General features: G+C 38.1%; 1 protein-coding gene and 1 long non-coding RNA gene across 11 annotated transcripts in view; both read left to right on the top strand.

The window, feature by feature from the left end:
• Nucleotides 1-22,027, top strand: part of PDE4D (phosphodiesterase 4D) — a 713,672-nt gene that overhangs the window by 348,849 nt on the left and 342,796 nt on the right. Inside the window, exon 1 of one of the 10 annotated variants that reach the window (XM_027041465.2) lies at nt 12,751-20,836. The exons of the other annotated variants lie outside the window; for them this stretch is intronic. Within the exon in view, the coding sequence (XP_026897266.1) occupies nt 20,748-20,836 (89 nt within the window). The 5' untranslated portion in view covers nt 12,751-20,747. Of the gene's footprint in view, nt 1-12,750; nt 20,837-22,027 lie in introns of those variants that run through there. 10 annotated transcript variants of the gene reach the window in all.
• LOC128315105 (uncharacterized) lies at nt 5,261-10,884 on the top strand. The gene is made up of 3 exons (XR_008297603.1): nt 5,261-10,098; nt 10,334-10,391; nt 10,437-10,884. It is a non-coding gene; the product is annotated as an uncharacterized LOC128315105 (long non-coding RNA).

Here is a 22,027-nt window from a genome sequence, read left to right as displayed (position 1 = left end):
TGGGTAAAGACTTTGATCTTACTATATTTTCACCAATATAACTATATCAATGTCAAAGTCATGATGGAGTCAACATTATCACCCTGAGTAGATCTTATAAAAAAGGAAGGACTGCAAATGTTTTCACTGAGAAAATATAAATTTGGTACTTGAACCACGAAGCCTGCAACTCTTTTTTTTTAACTAATATTTCACTGCTTGATGGAAAAAAGTAGAATTAAAGGACATTATAAAATGCCACGACATCTTTGGGAAAATACATGTATTTTTTTTTCTCTCTTTCTCTAAAAATCTAAGTATCACGGAAATTCTGTAGCCCATCGACCAGCAAACTTTTTCTGTGAAGGGCAAGATAGTAAATATTTTAGACTTTGTAGGACCCAACATCTTTGTAGTAACTCTTCAACCCTGCCGTTGTAGAGGAAACGCAGGGACCCACAGACAAATACATAGTGAATTAGCATGGTGTGTACCAATAAAACCTGATTTACAAAAAGAGAGGTGGGTGGGATTTGCCCTGGGGAGGTTTCCAGTCCCTTCCTCTAACTTCCTTTGAAATGAAAAATTTTAAGCAATCTTAAAAAATTTTGGAAAGGTATGTATTTTGGTCATCTTCTAATATATAGGTAAACCCTTAGTATAAATAGGAATGAAATGGTGTTCAACAACAATTTAGAGAAAATAAATATATGTCTGGAAAGATTTGGTGAATTTAAACACTAGAGGGCACAAAAGGATATTTTTAAGTAAGGATATTTTTGTAAACACAACTCTACAATTATGAAAAACTGCCTCAATAGAGCATTGTGACCTCAGTGTGCATAATTTGTCAGAAATGTCGGCCTGTAGCTCCAGTGACCTCACTGGCCACAAGAACTTGAAGTGGTTGACCACTCTGTGTGCTATAATAATAGCCATATGTCTTTTTTTTTAAAGCTTGCTTTTGACCTTTTCATACACCTTGGCCAAGCTTAGATTTATATAGTAGATTTTTCCCCCATTTTTTAAGAGAAGACTCATTTGTTAAATTGCTGTAGGTTCTAGTTTTCATGTGGTGTGGGACCTCATTGTAGTAAAACAAAATTATTTTCTATTTTCTTATCTTTCTCATCTTAAATAAAGTCATAATAAAATAATACATGCAAGTATAGTTTGTTACTTTGATTTTTATACTACTTTGAGGGTTTTATTTCATAAAAGTGATTAAAAACCCTTAGGACATGTGGGGCACCTGGGTGGCTCAGTTGGTTAAGTGTCCAACTTCTACTAGGTCATAATCTCACAGCTGATTTCCAGTGCTGCATTGGGCTCTGTGCTGATGGCTCAGAGTTTGGAGCCTGCTTCAGATTCTGTCTCCTTCTCTTTCTGCCCCTCCCCCATTCATTCTCTCTCTCTCTCTCTCTCTCTCTCTCTCTCTCTCTCTCTTTCTCTGTCTCAAAAATAAATAAACATTTTTTTTAAACCATTAGGACTTCAAGCCCCAAAAATGTTCATACCTGTTCATCTAGTAATTCTACTTATACGTATTCAGATTAGAGAAGTAATCTGAGATATTATAAAGATTAACAACTGATATTATTGCCACAGAAATACTTATATTATTGAAAACCTGAACATACTATAAGTCTTCCCGATAAGGTAATGTTTAAATAAATTTTGATGTTAGTGTCAGCCAGTAGAATATTGTCAACCATTAAAAAGATTTTCAAATAATTTTAAATGATATGGGAAATTGTTTATAGTATAACATGAAATGCAAAGCAGAATCCAAAAGGTAGATGGTACACCCATCTACCTCTGGGTGTAGATGATTTTTCTTTACTTCTTTTGCTCTTCTTCATTTTCCAAACATTCTATAATAAGCATTCACCATTTTATATAATCATAAAAATATTATTCAAGCTGCAAATGATTTCAGCATCTCAGAGCACTTTTTTCTGTCTGATTCTTAGGTCAATGCTGATAAAAGCCAGTTATAAAAAAAGTATATTATTTTATGCATCAGAAAATGCATTTAAATGAATTATTGACTGTTAGGCAGGCACATCATTAGAGTCACCTTTTCAACTCTATGGGATAAGCTAATTTGTCTCCCTTCTGTTAGGGCTGAGGTACCCGGACACTAAAGGGGAATGAGGCCACAAAAAAGACCAGGGAAGCAAGAGCCTGCTGCCAAGGCCTATGGTGCTGAGATTTAGCACAGAACTTCCCCAGAAGCTCCCTGGACTATGGTAAAGCAGGCCACATGCAAAACACATATGCACATGTGCACACTTGCACGTCCCTCTCACCCTGTTCTTCCTTCAATATCTGCTTTCTGCCCTGACTTTCCTTAAAAGTGGACCTCAGGGAATGTGCATGGAGAGGGCTGGAGATAGAAACAGGAGACTTGAGATGCCAAATTGGACTGCACTCTGAGCACAAAATTCCATAGGGTGGCTTTGCATAAAATATTACAAGAAGTCCCATAAATAATATGGACAGAAAATGCCACAATCATGTGACAAAGCAAAAGCTTGTCACTAGTTTCAATTCAGCTTTTCCTTGTGACTCTTTTAGTAGCAGGAACGATGTGCTAAAAATGTAGTTTCTTCCTTTTTTATTTTGTAAAAAGACGTCTGAAAGAGTGAACATGGCATAAGCAAAGTCACAAAGTTTGAGCTACATAGAATACTTTTTTTTTCTTAATTCACTATGTATTTTTTAACATTTCCATCAGAGCTTTTAATCCCTGGTGCCTAGGAGATTGAGAACTGAGTGACGAGATGGAATTGAGACTAGTTAATTCCTTCAAACAGCCCTTATGCTTTAATTTTCTCTGTAGATACAATTTTCTCTTTATTTTTTAATTTTGACCAAATGGCTTTTAACATAAACTGACAGGGGGTGCCTGGGTGGCTCAGTCAGTTGAGTGTTCAACTCTTGATTTTGGCTTAAGTCATGATCTCAGTGTGGTGAGATCGAGCCCCATTGGGTGGTGCAGGGGGGGCTCTGTGCTGAGTATGGAGCCTGCTTAGGATTCTCTCTCCCTCTTTCTCTCTGCCCCTCTCCTGGGCATGCACGTGCATCCTCTCTCTCTCAAAATAAATAAACATTTTTTTTAAAAAATATCATAAACTGACAGAATCAGCCATTTGGGATTGTTCACAAAGGTATTCAGATAGTCTGAAGTTTGCCAGCTTATTATCCTCAAGTGATAGTTACTGGTTTTTATATATGAAATGTTCTCAGACATAGCCAGGTGCAAATAAATCTATAAATATTTGAGCATTAGCTATTGTCTATTGGGTAGATATATGAGATATGGCTTATCTAAACTAATTACCAAAGGGAATAGAGAAACTTTTAATCCTTTCTGGAACAAAGCGGAATCACATATCCCTTAGAAGAATAGCAGAATTTAGAGCCAGATAATGAAATTCCTCTGGAATCTGTCTTCTAAAGAGTTGGAGGGATTCGTGTAGCATATGTTTACCTAGCTCCTACTGTGCTGGGCAGTCCCAGGGTTACATGGCCCCAGAAGTTCACAGCCCAGCAGAACATTGAGCATATTGCTCTCATTTTATTCATGGCACTCCCTCAGAGAGAAAGGGAGATGACAATATGCATTATGCCCTAAATAAGAAACAAATTAGAGAAGTAAAGATTACTTTCCATTTACCATAGGCACCTATGACATATTTATTTCCATTTACTCATATCCATATCTCACCAGACAGCCCATAGCACATTCATGTCCTCATGTCCAATCTTATCTTTTTTCACTACCTTATTTATTAGTTCTCAGATAACCTGAAGGAGAATGGATCTGAGCTTTTTTCACACCTGTAGTAGGTTCATGTTAAAATCCAGGGAAACTGTGCACAGACCTTTTTTTTTTCAGCTAAAGTATGTTAGTTAACATTACCAATAAGGACAAAAGCTTGCTAAATGAAAATGAAAAGTATGGAATGATACAGTAGTCTAAAAACTATGTTGAAACGATGAGTATGTTCTAGCGATCTGCTATACAATATTGTGCCTATAGTTAACAACACTGTGCTGGCACACTTGATAATTTAAGATGGTAGGGCTCATGTTATGTGTTACTACCCACCACATACATCACACATCCAACACCAAACAGACCCAAGGAAAATTGTGGAGGTGATGGATATGTCTATTACCATGATTGTGGTGATAGATTCTTGGATGTATGTATTTGTCCAAACTCATCAAACTGTATACATTAAATCCGTGCATATTTTGTGTAACTGTTATACCACTATGAAGCTGTTTTTTTTCAGCTATGGCTGTTACAGAGGCCAATGTCTTGGATTTTGAGAGAAAGGAGGATTTGAGAGGGAAAAATTTATGACACTATCTTCCTGGCTTTAGTCTTTCCTTCTCAAATCCTTGTGGAGTCGAATCAAATATTAATTGTTTGAAAATTCTTCTTTAATTATTTACTCCCTTTCTGAGAAACTGTTGATGATGTTTCACTTCTAAGTGGAACAAATTCTCCACTCCTGACATAACATTCGAAGTTTTGCACACTCCAGTCTCAGCCTTTCTTTCTTACATTTTCCTAGTTATCACTGTGTATAATAACCTGCCCTCAGAATGCCAATAATTTCACCATGCACAGGATATGTCTTCCATCCTCATACCTGGATATATTATGCTTCTAAAGAGCAGCAGCTGCTTATACTTGTTATCAGACAATGCCAGTCACCGTGTTATAAGTGTTTGATTATTACATGTCAATATGTATCTCCTATGGTGGTCAAATCAGTGAATTCATCCACTTAGCAAATCTATATTGGACCCCTACCACTAGTAGTCCCTACTCCAGTTGCTGGTACACAGCAGTGAAAAAAGCAGAGTCTCTTAATTTCTTTTTCTTTTTGTGGAACTTTTTTTTGGGAGGGGGAGGGAGAAAAACGATGCAACTTTTCAAACATATACAAAATAACTATGTGATGATAAGTTCTATGAGGAAAAATCATGCAGAGTAAAGAAATAGAGTGATGGTGATGCTATTTTAGATTGAACAGTCAGAATAAATAGCTCTTTCTATTAAACTGATATTTGGACCTTAACAAAATGAAAGAATGATGCAGATATCTGAAGGAAGAGCATTTCAGGAACAGAAACAGCAAGGGGAAAGGTCCTGGGGTAGGAGCAGATTCACTGTGTTTAAGGATTAGGTAAAAGACCAGTATGAAGGGAAGGGAAGGGAAGGGGAGGGGAGGGGAGGGGAGGGGAGGGGAGGAGAGGGGAGGGAGGGAGGAAAGAAAGAAAGTAAGAAAGAAAGAAAGAGAAAGAAAGAAGCAAGCAAGCAGACAAGACCTGTGTGGATGGAATCAAGTAAACAAGATGAGAGAGGAGAAGGAAAAGAGGTCAGAGAAATAGGAATGAGATAGGAAAGGGCTTTTGTAAGTCATGGTAAAGAGTTGGGATTTTATCCCAAGTGAAGTGGGGAACCTGTAGAGGGTTTTGAGGAGAGAAATGACATACCTTTCCAAAGTGTCGCTCTGCGTGGTCTGGTATTCTGTGAAGAACACACTTGGAGCAAGGGCAGGGGCAGGGAAAATGGTTAAGAAGCCACTGCAGTAGTTTGGGCAAGAGACAGTGGTGACCTGGACGAGGCTGGTGGTGGTGGAACTGGTAAGAAGTGACCAGATTCTGAGTATAATTTGAAAATAAAGCTGACGGCGTTTGGTGTTGGAATTCCACAGGGGGTAAGAGAAAAGTAAATGAGCCAAAGATGATTCAAGGATTTTTTCTGAAAAAATTAGAAACCTGTGTTTTAATTTGCTGAGTTGGGGAAAGGCAGGGAAGAGTAGATTTAGTGATGGGATGATGGAGACATGAACCAAAAATTCAGTTTGGGCATCCTAGGTGTAAGAGTCCTATTTGTGACAGGGGTGTCAAGCCCCACCCCATTTCTTATTGACTCACCTCAGAGTTCACCTGTATGTGTGATGGGCGATTTCTATATGCCAAGTCAACTTCTCATCTGAGACACCTGTACACATTCTCCAGTACAGAGGAGCTTACTAGATTGTGTGTGGGCCACCTAGAAGAGCTTATGACTACTCCCAGGGGTAACCTACATACATTGAGGAACTAGGGGTAACTTACATACATTGAGGGACTACTTATACAGCGGTTCCACACTCTCCAGAGGGACGATGCCGAAACATTTCCGTACCTCTTAGAAGGTCCCCAAGAAGATTGAGCTCCATTTACTCACAGCTTATTAATGCACACTTTCTTGACTTTACTCTCTCCCTGCTGCCCTAAGTGCATATATTTATTTCCACGCCTTCTCTCCAAATTAAACACCCATGCCAAGACTTTGTAGGGTCTGCCTGGGGGGGATTTCACCTGAAGACTATTAGAAATCCAAGAAGGAGGTGGATATAACTAATGGAAGGATTAGTCTTTTACAAGACTATTTGAAAGCCGTTTGCCCAAGATCTGAATATGGCTAGGTTCCTATACATACTTATTCCTTCTTCTGTGCCTCATGTTCTCCTTTCCACGCGGACACACTGATGGTGGTCAATGAACAGTCTGAACTTTTAGCAGAAGCTACAGCAGGATTTCTAGATAGTGGTAGTTTGAATAGTACTTGATGACAAATTGATTACAACTAAGGGGATCTTGAGGACTTCTCTTGAATGTGCATTTATGTAGGAAGCACATTGTTTTTCCTTCCCCAAATGCTTATTTTAGGTGGTTTTGGAAAAACTGGTGGAGATTATGAAGGGCTAGCCCATGCGATCTTTTGGTTGTTGTCATTGCTCTTTAATTGTGGTTTGTGCTCACTCATACTTTTTCACTACCTTGGCTCAGAGTTCAAAGCATGAGTTGTGTGACATAGTGCAGCCAGCAGCAGGCAACGTCAAGACTGTACTCATTTCCAAGCAATTGTTTAAGGGAAGGTGAAAACAAATAATTTTCTCTCATTTTTTTAATGTTTGTTTATTTATTCTGAGAGAGAGAGGGAAAGAGAATCGTAAGTAGGCTCTGCTCTGTCAGTACAGAACCCAGCACAGAGCTCCATCTCATGAAACTTGAGATCATGACCTGAGACAAACCCAAGAGTCAGATGCTTAACAGACTAAGCCCCCCAGGTGCCCTCTCTCATGTTTTGATGAGATAAAGGCACAAATCTTCTTGCGTACATTGTATCCCATTTCACAGTAATTTGTCCTTTGCAGGAAATATCCAGAATTTGGTTCTTCTTGCTGAGCCGTTATTCAGTAATTTTAAATCAGTGGAATCATTTATGTGCATAAGATTTTTTAGCCTAACTAAAGAGTTAACTCAAACACCTAAAAATACCCCCATTCTCACATTACTAAAATGGCAGTATTCTTATCAGTGACTCACATGAAGTCTCAGGAGACTAATACATTTCCATACGGTACTCATAATCATACTAACATTTCATAAATAAATAGTTCTATATTTTTAAGATAAATAGGCAACATTTGCTTTTGAATATATTCTCCAATTTTCAGTACTTGTTTTCTTTTGTCAAATGGAGAAATGGAAAAAGAACAAGTTTCTGAAATAATGGGGACAAATAATGCCAATTTCTTATTTAAAAAATTTTTTTAACGTTTATTTACTTTTGAGGCAGAGAGAGACAGAGCATGAACGGGGGGAGGGTCAGAGAGAGAGGGAGACACAGAATCCGAAGTAGGCTCCAGGCTCTGAGCCGTCAGCACAGAGCCCGATGTGGGGCTTGAACTCACAGACCGTGAGATCATGACCTGAGCCAAAGTCAGCCGCCCAACCGACTGAGCCACCCAGGTGCCCCGCCAATTTCTTATTTTAAGAACTTCTTTTTAAAGCATTGCCCATTAAAAAACACAATGATGTGGCAGCTGGGTGTCTCAGTCATTTAAGCACACGACTTCCATTCAGGTCATAATCTCACAGTTCATGAATTCAAGACTCACATCAGGCTCTCTGCTGTTAGAGCCTGCTTCAGATCCTCTGTCTCCCTCTCTCTCTGCCTCTCCCCTGCCTGTTCTCTCTCTCTCTCTGTCTCACAAATAAATAAACATTAAAAAAACACATAACCGTGTAGAATATTTATGTACATCTTTAATAACAGAGATGTAGGATACCAAGGCTGCATGTCACCTGTGCCTGCATATGCACCCTCTGAAAGGTTTGGAAGTCACTCATCAGGTGGTGAAGGATAATAAGCAAAAGGCTTCATGGCTAGCCGAAGCTCCTGGCTCTTTCTTTGGGTGAAGGCAGAGTGATGAGAACCTCTCTGTAGAAGAGGACACTCTGCAAACATCTAGCTGTTTTCATAGAAGAGAATGTTCTCACAGACTGGCCTGAGGCGCTCCTCTTTGAATCTATAAAGCTTTCGGCATTTTTCTTTTTGCTTTTTTCTGGCCCTGGCTCTTCCACCTCTAGGGGGCAGACCGCTCTGTCCTCTCTAGTGAAATGTCTGCAGACCGCATCAAGCTGCATCTAATTTGATTTTAAATCATATCATCATAGGTGTTAAATGATGTGCGTGCTTATCTGGCTTTCCAGCACTTCTCTCTGTGACCCTTTCACAGCTCAGCAACGTGTAAACTATAAGACCTACTTAAACTAATATAAATTCAAAAGTTTTTATTCATGGACCTTTGGTTGAAATCTCATCAAACTAAAAACTTAAAAGTCCTGGTGGGAAAAAAGAAATTTGGCTATCTGAGTCTTTAGTAGCCTATCTTTAGTTATTATAAACGTAATTTCTGGGGCGCCTAGTGGCTCAGTCGGTTGGGTGGCCGACTACAGCTCAGGTCATGATCTCGCGGTCTGTGAGTTCAAGCCCCGCACTGGGCTCTGTGCTGACAGCTCAGAGCCTGGATCCTGCTTCCAATTCTGTGCCTCCCTCTCTCTTTGCCCCTTCCCTGCTTGCTCTCTCTCTCTGTCTCTCAAAAATAATAAACATTAAAAATTTTTTTATAAAGTAATTTCTATTTGTTGTAAAAAATTTTAACACTACAGAAAAGAAAGTTTAAAAATGTCTATGATCCCAATATCCAGACATAACACTGAAAACATTTTGGTGTATATTTTAGCTAATTAGATTTAATTGTAAAATGCTTTTCATGAGTAATTAGATTGTATTTAGTATTAGTAATTTCAAAATTCACTTCTTTTTTATTGAAATACTGTTGACATATAACACTGTACAAATTTAAGGTGGCCAAGATGTTGATTTGATACATTTATATGTTGCAGTATGATTGCATTGTAGCCCTAGCTAAAATTTCTATTCCTTCACATAATTATCAGTTCTTTTTTTGTGTTGGGAGTAATTAAGATCCAGTTAATTAGCTAGTTTGATGCTCATAATACAGTATTGTTATCTATAGTCACTATGCTGTGCATTGAATCCCCAGGATTTATTTAATAGTTGCAAGTTTGTACCCTTCAACCACACCACCCTCAACCCCATCTGATAAGCCCCATTTTACTCTTTTTTATGAGTTGACTTGTTCAGATTCCACATGTAAATGATATTATACAGTATTTGTCTTTCTCTGACTACTTCACGTAATAATCCACAAGGCCCAGCCATGTTGCTCCAAATGCTGGGATTTCCTTCTTTCCCGTGGCTGAATAACATCCCATTATATACGCATACTGCTTTCATACTGCACTCCTCAACAAAGTATTAATACCAACATCTTGAAAAAGCCACTGCATACTTTTTATAGCTATATTTACTATTCTCACTGAACTGCTGGAATGAGGTTGTATTAGAGTGGAAAATACACATCCTTAAATGTACCTGAAAAGTTGATTATCTGAATCTGAGACGCTCCACAGTCCTCAGAGCACGTGAACACCCTGACTCTGGACATGACTCTGCATCACTTGCTCTTTGACTGGATTCCTTTTCAAGTATCAACTCTAAACATGAGCTAAGAGTATTCAGTACTTATTTGTATTAAGTTCTTCAGTATCATGGAGACTAAAATTAGGTTTCCTCTGTCAGTCTTGTGGTGTTGTTTGACCTTGACCTGCATGTCAAATTGTTGAGAAGGTAGCAAGCTGACTTTTCCGTAGGCACATCAGAAATAGTAGGTGAAAGGGGCACCTGGGTGGTTCAGTTGGTTAAGTGTCCAACTTCAGCTCAGGTCATGATCTCACAGTTCATGGGTTTGAGCCCCATGTGGGGCTCTGTGCTGACAGCTCAGAGCCTGGAGCCTGTTTCGGATTCTGTCTGTTTCTCTCTCTGTCCCTCCTCCACTTTCACTGTGTCTCTCTCTCTCAAAAATAAATAAACATTAAAAAAAATTTAAAAAAAAAGAAATAGTAGGTGAAAAACATATTAAGTGATGTTGGGATTTTCTATTTCATTTATTACTGTAATTACTGTAATTAATACTGTAATACTACTGTAATTTATTACTGTAATAGAGTCTCTTTCTTGTCAATAACAAGCTAGACTTAACATTTATATAAAATTCATTAAAAATATAACAAAAGGAAATAAAAAATTAAACCGATAGAAAAACTAGAAAATTTGCACTTATTGAAACACCAGATTTATAGATTTTATAGGATATTTTGTATAATATTGATAACTCTGGAATATTCCCAATCATCCCATTCCTAACCACCTGAATGAACTCATAATTTACTAAAAATTACCGTGTATAAAAAAATTCTGAAAGCATATTACCTAGAACTAAACTGGAAAAAAACCTCATGGTTAACCATTTTATCACTTAAAGGATATTGATTTGCATAATTCATAATCTTTCACTGTATCTTTAATGTTTATGTTTTACCATAACTTATTTTTGCTCATGAGATATAGGGATTCACATTTACTATGTTCTTTATATTACATAGAAAAAAAAGAAAGAAACAACCCACACTCTCTGCCTGTACAAAGTCCAGCCTTTAAAGCAGATTGGGTGTTAAAGCATAGAGACTTGTATCTGAGGTATAACATAATATACAATCTATAAATATTACTCAGATGAATAGTATTATAATAGAACAGTGCTCATTGTTCAAGTCCAGTGTGATAATCTCCTGTGAGGAAACAGTCTCTTAAATGTTACCAGCATAATCTAAGTGGTAGGTACCCTGGTATTCACTGTAAAATTCTTCGAACATTTATGTATTTTTGAGAATTTTCATATTCCTCTTTTGAAAAAAAAATCTCATTTTGATATGGCAAGAACCATAGTCTACATTTTTTTTTCCTGAAGCAAGTTTTATATGCCCAATCAAGTTTGTGTCTTAAACATCTGTAATTCAGCTCCTTCTGGACTACTGCAAGGCTGATTGCCCTATTTATGGCATGCTTATTTTTCTCTTTGTAAAAGATGCCAGGGCACAGTTTGTCAGCTTTAAGGTTGTGAGCACTACTGATACAGTTTATTGAGAAAACATTAACCACCATAGGTTACAGAAATGACATTTTTATGAGGTGAGATTTTTCCCAGTTGCAAATCTCTCTCAAGAGGGACCAGGTCCCATTTTCTTTTCTATGCCCAACCACCTTGCACGGATTTAGACCCATGCTTGGCACTACTCATGAAACAAGAACCTCGTTGTAAATGTGTCTCTCCTGCAAGCCTCCCAGCTTCGTATAGCTCTATGAATTGACTGTTGGAGAAGTGTTTCCCCTGGGCCAGCTGCTGTGAAAAGTGTTTTACCTAAAATATCTCATTTGATGTGTTTTTAATGTTGATCATCTGAAAAATGACCATCTCTTTAGTTATACTCATTTTTTTTCATAAACAAGACCTCAAGCCATTTTCCAATTCTATAAATATTTTATATCCTTTCTCTTCCTACTTCCTTGATACTTGTAAAAAATGTCAACCCAGTCCAATTTCCCATCAGCCTGAAGTTTCGGTTTTGGTTCATTCAATTCTGAGGTCTGTTTGGGCATAATTATCTTCACCATTGATTTTTAGCATGTATATAGCATAGTGCTTGGCACATAATAGATGCCAAGTATGTATTTCTGAGTGGATGGAGGAAAGAAGGGAAAAAGGAGGAAAGTTGGAAGTGAGGGAAGGAAGGAAGGAAGGGAGGGAGGGAGGAAGGGAGAGTTAGCTGTTGAACGAAATTTCATATGGAAACTAGTTTACTAGGCCACATCTTTTAGGACTTTGTGGTTTAGTTAAGGTCACTTAGAATATCAAGAAAAATACTTACTTCCCCAAACATTTCGTTATCTAATATTCAATACTGCTTAAAAACCCGCAGCTATGATTTTGTGTCTTTGACTGCAACTTATTTTATTGTCATAGGTAAATTCATTCCCTTAAGAGTTACGTATAACCTATATATCAAACTATTATAGATACAATTTAAATCAAAAATTTGAATCAGAATTTGCTATAAATAGATGACTTTAGTTGATATCACCTAACCAATGAAGCACAACTGTTCCTTCTCCACTTGACCTCTACATTTTAAAGGCAGTGAATTTAACAGAAGTCACTAATTTAGAAATGGCATGGGGCACCTGGGTGGCTCAGTCGGTTGAGTGGCCACTTTGGCTCAGGTCATGATTTCATGGTTGATGAATTTGAGTTCAAGACCTGCAGTGGGCTCTGGGCTGACAGCTCAAAGCGTGGAGCCTGCTTAGTATCCTGTGTCTCCCTGTCTCTCTGCCCCTCCCCACATGCTCTCTGTTTCTCTCTCTCTCTCAAAATTATATATATATATATATATATATATATATATATATATATACACACATAGAAATGGCTTGTTTTCCAAAATTTAGAGGTAAGCCAGAGTTTCACTCAAGGCTCATCATTTACCACTTACCAAACGGGAAAGTCATTAAACTCCACTGAACCAGTAGAACTAAAATTAATGATAACAGTGGAAACAAGGGCCAGGATGTGTCCTATTTTCTTATTAATGCCATAATTGTATAAATGTCTGTTATAAATTTCTTAGGTGGTTTTGAGGTATGGCTAGAAAATGGTACCTTAAGTTTTGTGCCTCCTGTTACAAAATAAAAAACTGATAACATAAATACACATTGTTTCTTTCACTGTTACTGAAATACCCAGATTTCTATTTTAGCTCCTTAGTGAATTGCAACCATTGGTTAGACAGACTGAAAAGTGTTTCTGTGTGTATTGATGTAAAATATGCAAAGGGAAAATGCAGCGCGGAAGTGGTAAGTGGTGCATTCGAACCCTCTGGCACTGTCACTTTTCCCCAAGTCTCGCCATCCTCTGGCAGGCCTCCTCTCTCTCGCTCCCTCTGTAACTCTCTGGCTATCACAGCTGAGCCCATGCAGCCCTGCCCTCAGCCTTAGTCTCCAGGCTCTGGAATTAGGGATCTAAAGAGTTTGGGGAAGCCAGCTACCATGGAGACAAGATTTCAGATAAGCAAAACTGACTCAGACGCACATCTCCTTAGTTAGTTTTCTGGTATCAGCTGAGCTACTTAACCTCTGTGAGCCTCAGGTTTCTTGTCTATAAGATGGCAACAATAATGTCTGCCTGAAAGTTGGTTAAGATGAATTAAGATTAGGGGCACTTGAGTGGCTCAGTCAGTTGAGCATCTGACTTTTGATTTCTGTTCAGGTCATGATCCCAGGGTAGTGGGATCAAGCCCTGCATCAGGCCTGGTGCTGAGTGTTGAGCCTGCTTAAGATTCTCTCTCTCTCACTCTGCACCTCTCCAACACTTGCTCTCTCTCTCTCTCTCTTTCAAAAAAAAAAAAAGTTAAAAAGAAAAAGATGAAATAAGATTATGTAACTATTGTGCATATGCCTGTTCTTTCTACGAACATCCCAAACTTCCTCCATGACTTACCTCTCCAAAGAAAGGGACCACCCCCCTCATCCCTTCATTCCTCAGTTATATTCTAGGTCTTTTTGGGTTAAAAGCATAGGTTTTATAATTGGGAAGACCCCGATTTTAATCTCAGATCTGCCTTTCCGTGACTGTATGATCATAGGGGCAGGTTACTTCAACCTTCTAAGCCTCCTTTTCTTCTGTCGTAAAACAGAATAAAAATACAACTAAACTCATAGATACAGTATTGTGGGGATAATGAAAGGAATGCTAGGCCTTTATCATAGAATAAATACCAAATTAGTGGTTGATACCATCATAGTAGAATATGGAATTCTAAAAGTATACTCTGACCTTGTGTAACCTTTGCTTCACAAACTCAGTCAACACATGAGGAGTGTCAGGATGAGGAAGGGAGTCTGGGGGTAACAAGGGCGACAGTAAGTACCCAGGAATGGGAATGTTTATGAATGTTGGCTCCGCTAAATGGATATCCAGATTTAGCGAGATATTGAACGCTGTCATGGAAAAAATGCACAGTGCCAAAGTTGAACACATGAGATTGTTGTTATTTAGAGCTTCTTGGTATTTGGGGTCTTTTTCTTTCTCCCAAGGGAGGGATTTTGTTTCTCAGCCTGGTAATTCCATCACTGCTTTTACTTGTTTGTTAACATAGTTCTAAAAAGCCGAAAAGAGGCCATTTCTGTCCTTATTTGGTATGTGGTCAACAATGAGAACAGCATGGGTTGGAATCAGTGTTGCAAATGCTTTTTCAGTTAAACAACCTGTCTGCAGGGTCCCCCAAGTTTTCAGAAAGTAAATGGGAATGTTCCTATATTTAGGGGAAGCCCAGGATTTTTGAACAATTGTGAAAAATTCCATGAGCTAGTTTAATAGAATTCCTTGCCCCTTATTTTTTCTATTTACTTCTAGTCAGCAGAACCGATAGAAGGTTTTCATCCTGCAAGTAAGAGTTTAATATTCTGTTGAAGGATTAACTTGTAAAATATTCTATCCTTTTATACTTATCATAGGAAGATTTCAAATGGGAGAAAAAATTACTGATCAAAATTTAAGATTGATACCCCTTTTGCAACTGGTAAAATGGTATTCCTACTTACCATGTTTATGAGGTGACCCATTTTACTGTAAAATTTTTAAAACTGGAAGTGTTTCTAACAGTATACAAATAATTTTTCTAGCAGACCAAAAGCTTAACATTATGAGTAGTGGTGCTTAAAATCTAGTCTGGTTGTTTTCAAGAAGCTTTCACATAAATTACCCTACATTCCTCTCAAAACCTCTTCACAGTAGCTTTCCTTTGGATGAGACATGAAACGTAACAAGGTCAAGCAGCAGTACTCAAGGTCACACGGCAAGCTGATGGCATGACTGTTCCTCTAATACCCTGTATCAGGACTGCCCTGCATATTTTCCCAATGATGCCTCATCAAAAACTAAGCCAAAAAAAGAAAAAAAAACTAGTCTGAGGACAAACCTGTAATTCATTTGGTCATAACAGTGACAGTATGTTTTTTTTTCTGGTTTTATTATTTTATTTATTTATTTCTTGCTACAATTATGGCTTTGTCAGAGGGAACATGTAAGGAAAAAGAAAATAAATAACTCCTACCATAGCAAAATATTTCGCCCCTATTTGGGAACACAGAAAAAATATAATACAGGTGATGCATCTTATTTTCAAGAAGCCCTGATGTTATTGGTTTGTTCATTCATTAAACAAACATTATTGGGACTTTTTTCCCTGGTCATTTGGTAGGCACAGGGCATTCAGTGGGAAAGCAGACATGGTCTCTGTCCTTACAATGGTTAGGTCTAGCAGGGAAGCTAGATGTTAAATAAATAGTAATTACAAATGTGCTGACAGTGATAAGAAGAAAGTGCAGAGTGCTATGGAGACTTCCCTTGGTCCGGGAAAGCAGGGAAGGCTTGTCAGAGGAAGTGGCTTTCAAAATGAAATTCCATAATCTGTCCTTTCTCTTACCAGTTAAGACCTCAGGAGAGAGGTTTTTTGTTTGTTTGTTTGTTTGTTTGTTTGTTATTATTTTTCTCAGTCTACACTCATGGATACAATATTGAAAAGAACAAAATTTTCTGACTTTTAAAAACTTTATGCACAGAAAATTGGACAATTATTAACCCAAGAATACTTTTTTACATATTAAAACATAGTGTTTATTTTTTTATTTCAAATGATTAGCATATGTTAATTCCAAATTTTAAAATAATTTGATTCTCGGTATATTTCCTGTTGACTACTTAGAAAAGTCTCCTAGGACTCTATGGGTCATTTAGTAGATACTTAATAAACATAGAATGTATTTCCCTTCCCTCTCATTTTTTTCTCCTTGATTTCTTTCCTTCAACCCCATTTGCTCAAGTATTTACAAGGACCTCAGTGCTTTTTTTGATTAAAAGGGGCTTGATTTAATTATGTCTGAATTGCTAAAAAGAATTATAAAATATTCTAATGTAGATGAGAACCTTAAGTGTATAGTACAGTATTTGGATTCACAGTCCAGTTTTATTTATCTTTCATTCTGATTTTTATCATGCGTCTTGTCAGCTGTTTTATTCTATGTGTTAGTAATATTAGCTCTTTAATTACATTTTATTTCTGTTTGTCTACTGAGACATATATGAATAAAGTATGCATTGGTAGCAGCTTAAAACACAGAGAATGCTTTCCTAATGGTCTTAAGAGTACCGGTACTGTCAGTTCTGTTAGCATTCTGTTAGTGTTACAACTTCTAGAATAATTGTTCTCCATTTTAGAACAGGGAAGAATTGACCTCTGAATCAAGTAGACACATGTAAGGTTTAGAATGACTATTTGAAGGCGGATCAAAGCAAATGCTAGCATTATTTTGCAGCATTTCCATTTGGAATCATAATCAATAGTTGATTTTGATAATACATTAATGTAATAAAAACCACAGTTGCCGATACTGAATAAATACTAGTTTACAGAAATGCGCAAGTCCCCTTGTTAAATTTCCTTCTGGCACATTCTTTTGCAATGGATCACCCTGAAAATAGAATTCTTACAATGGACTTCTTTCAGAGGTAGCTGATAAATGAACCTGAAGTGAGGTTGCTTGCTCCTGAGTTCACTTGTGCTACCTTTAAGTCTGTGACCAGCTACTATTGCAAAATACGTTATCCTGGACCCTATCTCTGCCTGCTCTGGTTTCCTGAGGCAACGTATTTCAACACAATGCAACTCCACTAATGTAACTCTTTGTTTCTCTCAAGTTCAGCTCACCAACCCCCCACCTGTCAAATAGTGACTTATTGTAAGCAAATGCCTATGTGGGTTATGTTTAAATTTTTCCACTTTTAGATTTGGGAGTTTCAATTTGATTCATGGTTGCTATCTCCTATAAAGGAAATGCTGAGTTTCTGTGTCAGACAACAAACCCCAAATTTGCCACTTGTAACATCTGGAATCTTGGAACCAAAATCCCAGAAATACTCAGGAGGCAAGTAAGATGCCTTATTTAGACCTGCAGAGCATAACATCTACATTATTGGCAGGAGGTGGGCATGTTGTTCAGATTTGAGGGATGTTAGCAGTTATTGGATCACGGTTTGATGGTGGCAAAGTTTAGATCTCAGAATCTGGTTTTCCCAGGGATATAAGTTTAGTTTCCAACTTGTAGAAGAAGGGTTTGTCCGGGGATGGAATTTCTCTGCCACTGAATAATCCGTTCCTGGTAATATTTTTATGGATAGATAAGTGTTTACCAATGACAAAATAATCAAAATATTACTTTATTTCCTTTCCTACCATCTAGTACATGTGCAGTGAAAATTATAAACAACTGTTTCAAATATAAATGACAGCAAAGGTTCATCCTAGCAGACTTCTTATTATTTAATTTTTAATTTTAATTTTTTCCGGTTGTCTAAATTCTCATGTCTATAAAGACTAGCCAATCCTTCAAAAGGATATTGATATTTATACTTGAAATCAAGTCTTAATTTTACTCATGATTAATATCAGAAATAAGTAGCTTATTTCTATGACCTTGCTGAGGCCTGGTAACCTAAGAGGGGATCATGTATAACTGTACAGAAGAAATGAAAAAGTGGCGGTAAGGAATTATTTAAGGAAAAAAATAACATTAACATTGGAAGATACTTCTTGCACCTGTATCCAATTTCACATGGAAAAAAGGATGAAATTATCCATTTCCCTGGTCATAATTTTACATTTACATTTACATTGTTTTTATCCTGCTTAAGATTCTAATTGTCTGATCTCAAGAATCAGGGGGGAAAAGTAAGAAGGAATGCTTTGGCAGTAATGAAAAAGACAACTTTGCATCTCCTTTATTGTGTTGCTTTTAGAAAAAGTTGGACGTTCCACAGTATTTTCATTCTGCATTATTACTATGCCCTAATGTTTTATCAGTTAGATATCAATTAACAGAACATTCTTTTAAAAATGTAAATTGGAAGGATCGCTGGGTAGCTCAGTTGGTTAAGCGTCCGACCCTTGATCTCAGTGTTCATGAGTAAGCCCCACATGGGTTCAGTGCTGACAGTGCAGAACCTGCTTGGGATTCTGTTTCCCCTCTGTCTGCCCCATCCCAGACTCATGCCGTGTCTCTCTCTCTCTCTCTCTCGCTCTCGCTCTCGCTCTCTCTGTCTCTCTCTCAAATAAACTCAAAAGAAGGAAATATTAAAAATAAATAAATTAAAAAATTTTAATGTAAATTGAAATGGAAACAGAGACCTATGTTGGCCAAAATGCCTATGACTGGCTTTAGCCTCTCTGGGGAGACGGGGTCCCCCCAGCATGATAAGTATAATTCGAGGTAGCAGTGAAGTCATGTTTTTTTCGCTTGCAAAGTTGTATGTGTGGACTGCAGCTTTTCTTTTCAGAAAACACTGAGGCTATTCCACCTCTAAAATGCCAAATGCCACCAGACAGAAGGAGAGTTTCGTGTTGGGTGCGAGGTAAAAGAGGCCAATCTTAGCCAGCGCTCCCTACCCCTCCTGCTCACCAGCATGTTTGTGTTCCCCCTCCCCGCTCCAGCTGCTCTTGGGGACATCCTCCTAACTCACAATTCTCCTACACTGCCTGACCTCAGTTGCTGATGAAGCCACTCTACTAGAAACCAAGTTGTTCAGCAACTTGTTAACTCTGCCGGCAGTGCTTGCATTTTCTAAGAGCTGCCCTGACCTGGAGACTAAATAGTACAGAAGAATGAAATAATGAGAGCTGGAATTCCATACCCCAAGAAGGGCAGAGTCCTGTAGGTGTAGGCATGTTCTCAGTCTTTCTCAAAAATACCTGGGTGCTGGCCACCCATTTTGCTCTTGTGCAATGCGAATCCGTATACAAATGCAAAAAGGTGTCTGTCGTTCGTGAAGCGTTCAAATACTGTTGGTTGATTCAGAGAGAACGTGTTTATTTATGAACTCTTGGTTCCTCCAAGTTTGCTGCTGTTTGGTCAGCTCTCACTCACGCACTCTTGTGGCCCATCTGTCAGATAACAAAGAGGTGAAACCATAGAAATGTTTTCTATTACTCCTTCACAAAGCTGATATGGAACCTGTAGTGTTCTCAAGAACCCTTGATGTGCTGGATGCTGTTGTGAAAATAAGTGTCCTGTTTGCTTACTTGAGCTTTTACAGAAATTCCATGAATGTTTTGGAGCCCCCTGGGTATGGAAGCAATAGATTGAGCTATCTGGATTGCAAAATTTGGCAGATATGGCAATGATAACTAAGTTCAACTCTTGGCCAATTTTGTCCCGTTCAGAGCGGGTTAAATTTCACTCTTGGGCACTCCAAGCCTCTCTAATCTTATCCGGGAGAAGCAGAGTTCTGCCTTGGTTTACAGTTGAGGTCACCCGTGTGGCAGTGTTTGGACAGGGACTGATGGAATTATGTTGCATTGTTAACATGAAATACCACTCTGCGGTGAGGACTGATGATGGCATTGGGGTCCTTTGACTCCTTGCATACAGTATCTTGAAATACATGCCTCCCTGAGATGTGCGGGACTCATAAAACATGTGAAGGACTCTGTTTGGCTTTCATCATTTATTTAACGTGAACGAAAGTTGTTTCAAGGGATTTATCAGGGAGTTAAGAAATGTTTCTAGGGAATAGAAAATGAAAAAGAAAATTGATCTTAGTTGTCAAAGTCATGCGTTATAATTGACTCTCCAAGGTGACGCACCATCTCCTTGAGGGGAAAGCTGCCAACAGCTTTGAAAGTGATCTGCCTGTTTTCTTCTCACACTGACTTGCAGGGAGGTGCTGGTATTTCAAGACGATTAAATCCTTGTGGAAGGTTTGCAAATAATGATGTCCATCCCTGTTTGTAAGAGAAGTTGGAATAAGGAAAATTATATTAGGCAGCTAGTTGTGTGAAATGTAGTAATCTTTGTTGAATTTCCCCCTTGTAGATAAGTAATCACTTCTTTTTTAACAAAGCCACTCTATTTACATTTTCTTTAAACTTCACACTTGATACAAAGGTTCACTCACATTTAGTCATACTTTTCGTGTGTGTGTGTGTGGGTGTGTGTGTGTGTGTGTGTGTGTGTGTGTTGTGCTTTTCAGGAGTGCCATGTGACTCTGCTGTTTAATCAGGACTATATTTAAAAGCAAATTTGTGAGAGAGTGTTTCCCATGTTATTAATGAGATAAGGTCTGAGTGAAGCAAGGTCTGTCGCAAAGGGCAAGTGTCATGCAGCAGGAAGTCCTGGCCATCCCTTCCACCCCTGCCTCAGCCAGGCTGCCACCTCCCTGTCAGTGCATACCACCACACAGAGGAAATGCCCTCACTCAGCCACCGGTGCCTCCTGTGCCTCCTGCTCCGCGCGGCGGGGCCCGCTGGCCCCCGGGCCCTGTACCAACTCTGACTTTCTGCAGTTTCCAGTGATCCTGACACTTTCCTTACAAATGGCTTTTCTTTGGGATCTTCAGGGAGTCACAGTGCCAGGACAACCTCCCAGAGCCAAATCAAGATTGCGTTTCTCAAAGTCCTACAGGTATCACTCTTTACTTTTTGTAGCTGGGAAGAATTTTTTAATCAGTCTCTATGGCTTTAGTCCCCTCCCCCTGCAAATATTCTTTTTCCCTGTGTCGATCTATGTAACTTGTAACATGCTTTAGTTTGGCAGTATGCAAAATATGAGTGACAAAGAAATGAACCTTAAAATAGTTGGGGTGTGTGGGAACCTGAGAAATAGCAGGAAGTTGACTAACTCTAAAAGCTGATTTTGAGAGTCAAATGGTGAACTTAAAAAAAACCCAAAAACCAAATAACAACATTCCTATTACTCACATCTGGAAAACAAGGGTCTTAACATACCTCATGGAGTTAATATAGCCTTACACTGGTCATACTAACTTTCAGTGAATCCTTCAAGTGTCAGGAAAGGGGTCTTGTTTGATTAAACAGGCAATCAAGCAAAGGAAGGAAATGCTACTCTCATGCTCTAAGGGTTTCTGGGCAAATTCACGTGGAAAAGTGGAAACTGTCTCTGCGATCTAGATGATAATTATCTTGTCCAGGAGAATTAGACCCCATAAAATCAAAGTCAAAGTTTTGTTAATCTTTTATTTCTAAGGATTTCTGCAGAAATCACATGAAGAATCTTCACTTCACCACCTCAATAATTTGTCAATGACAACTTTGTTTTACATCCAAGTTAGCTTATTTTAACCAAACAACTAGAAAAAAGAAAGAAGACAGAAAAATCTTTGATTTCCTTCTTTGCTTGAGTATGCTAGCTATTTACAAGGAAAAGATTGATTCTTCACACTTTTTTTTGTTTGTTTCTGATTGGTTAGTCTGTAGCAGTAAAAGCTGTTTCAGGAAGAGCAAATACAGTTGAAACTGTTTTGCAAAATCTTGAGAATGTCTTTCTTATTTAGACCAAATGTAACATCTAGAAATTACTAGGCCTATATAGAAGTATGCATTAAAGTTGGATTAAAATACTTTCTGACTTACTTGCATAAAAAATTCAAATTTTGGTTTAAAATAATTCAAGGAAATTATTTGTTTTAGGCAGTATGGAAGATAGTGCCCTTGGAATTTATTAGGGAACTGTGAAATCAGAGAAATCAAATTATGAACCTCACCTATAGTAACAATGCATAAGCAAAATTTGACAAGGGATAAGTAAAAGTTGACAGCTAAAAATGTAAGTAGGAATTTCATTTATTTCTATTTC

This window comes from Acinonyx jubatus, chromosome A1, assembly GCF_027475565.1.
Source record: "Acinonyx jubatus isolate Ajub_Pintada_27869175 chromosome A1, VMU_Ajub_asm_v1.0, whole genome shotgun sequence".
In the NCBI taxonomy this organism is placed as follows: domain Eukaryota; kingdom Metazoa; phylum Chordata; class Mammalia; order Carnivora; family Felidae; genus Acinonyx; species Acinonyx jubatus.
Note: the sequence above shows the minus strand (reverse complement) of the source record. Positions and strands in the feature narration are given on the sequence as shown.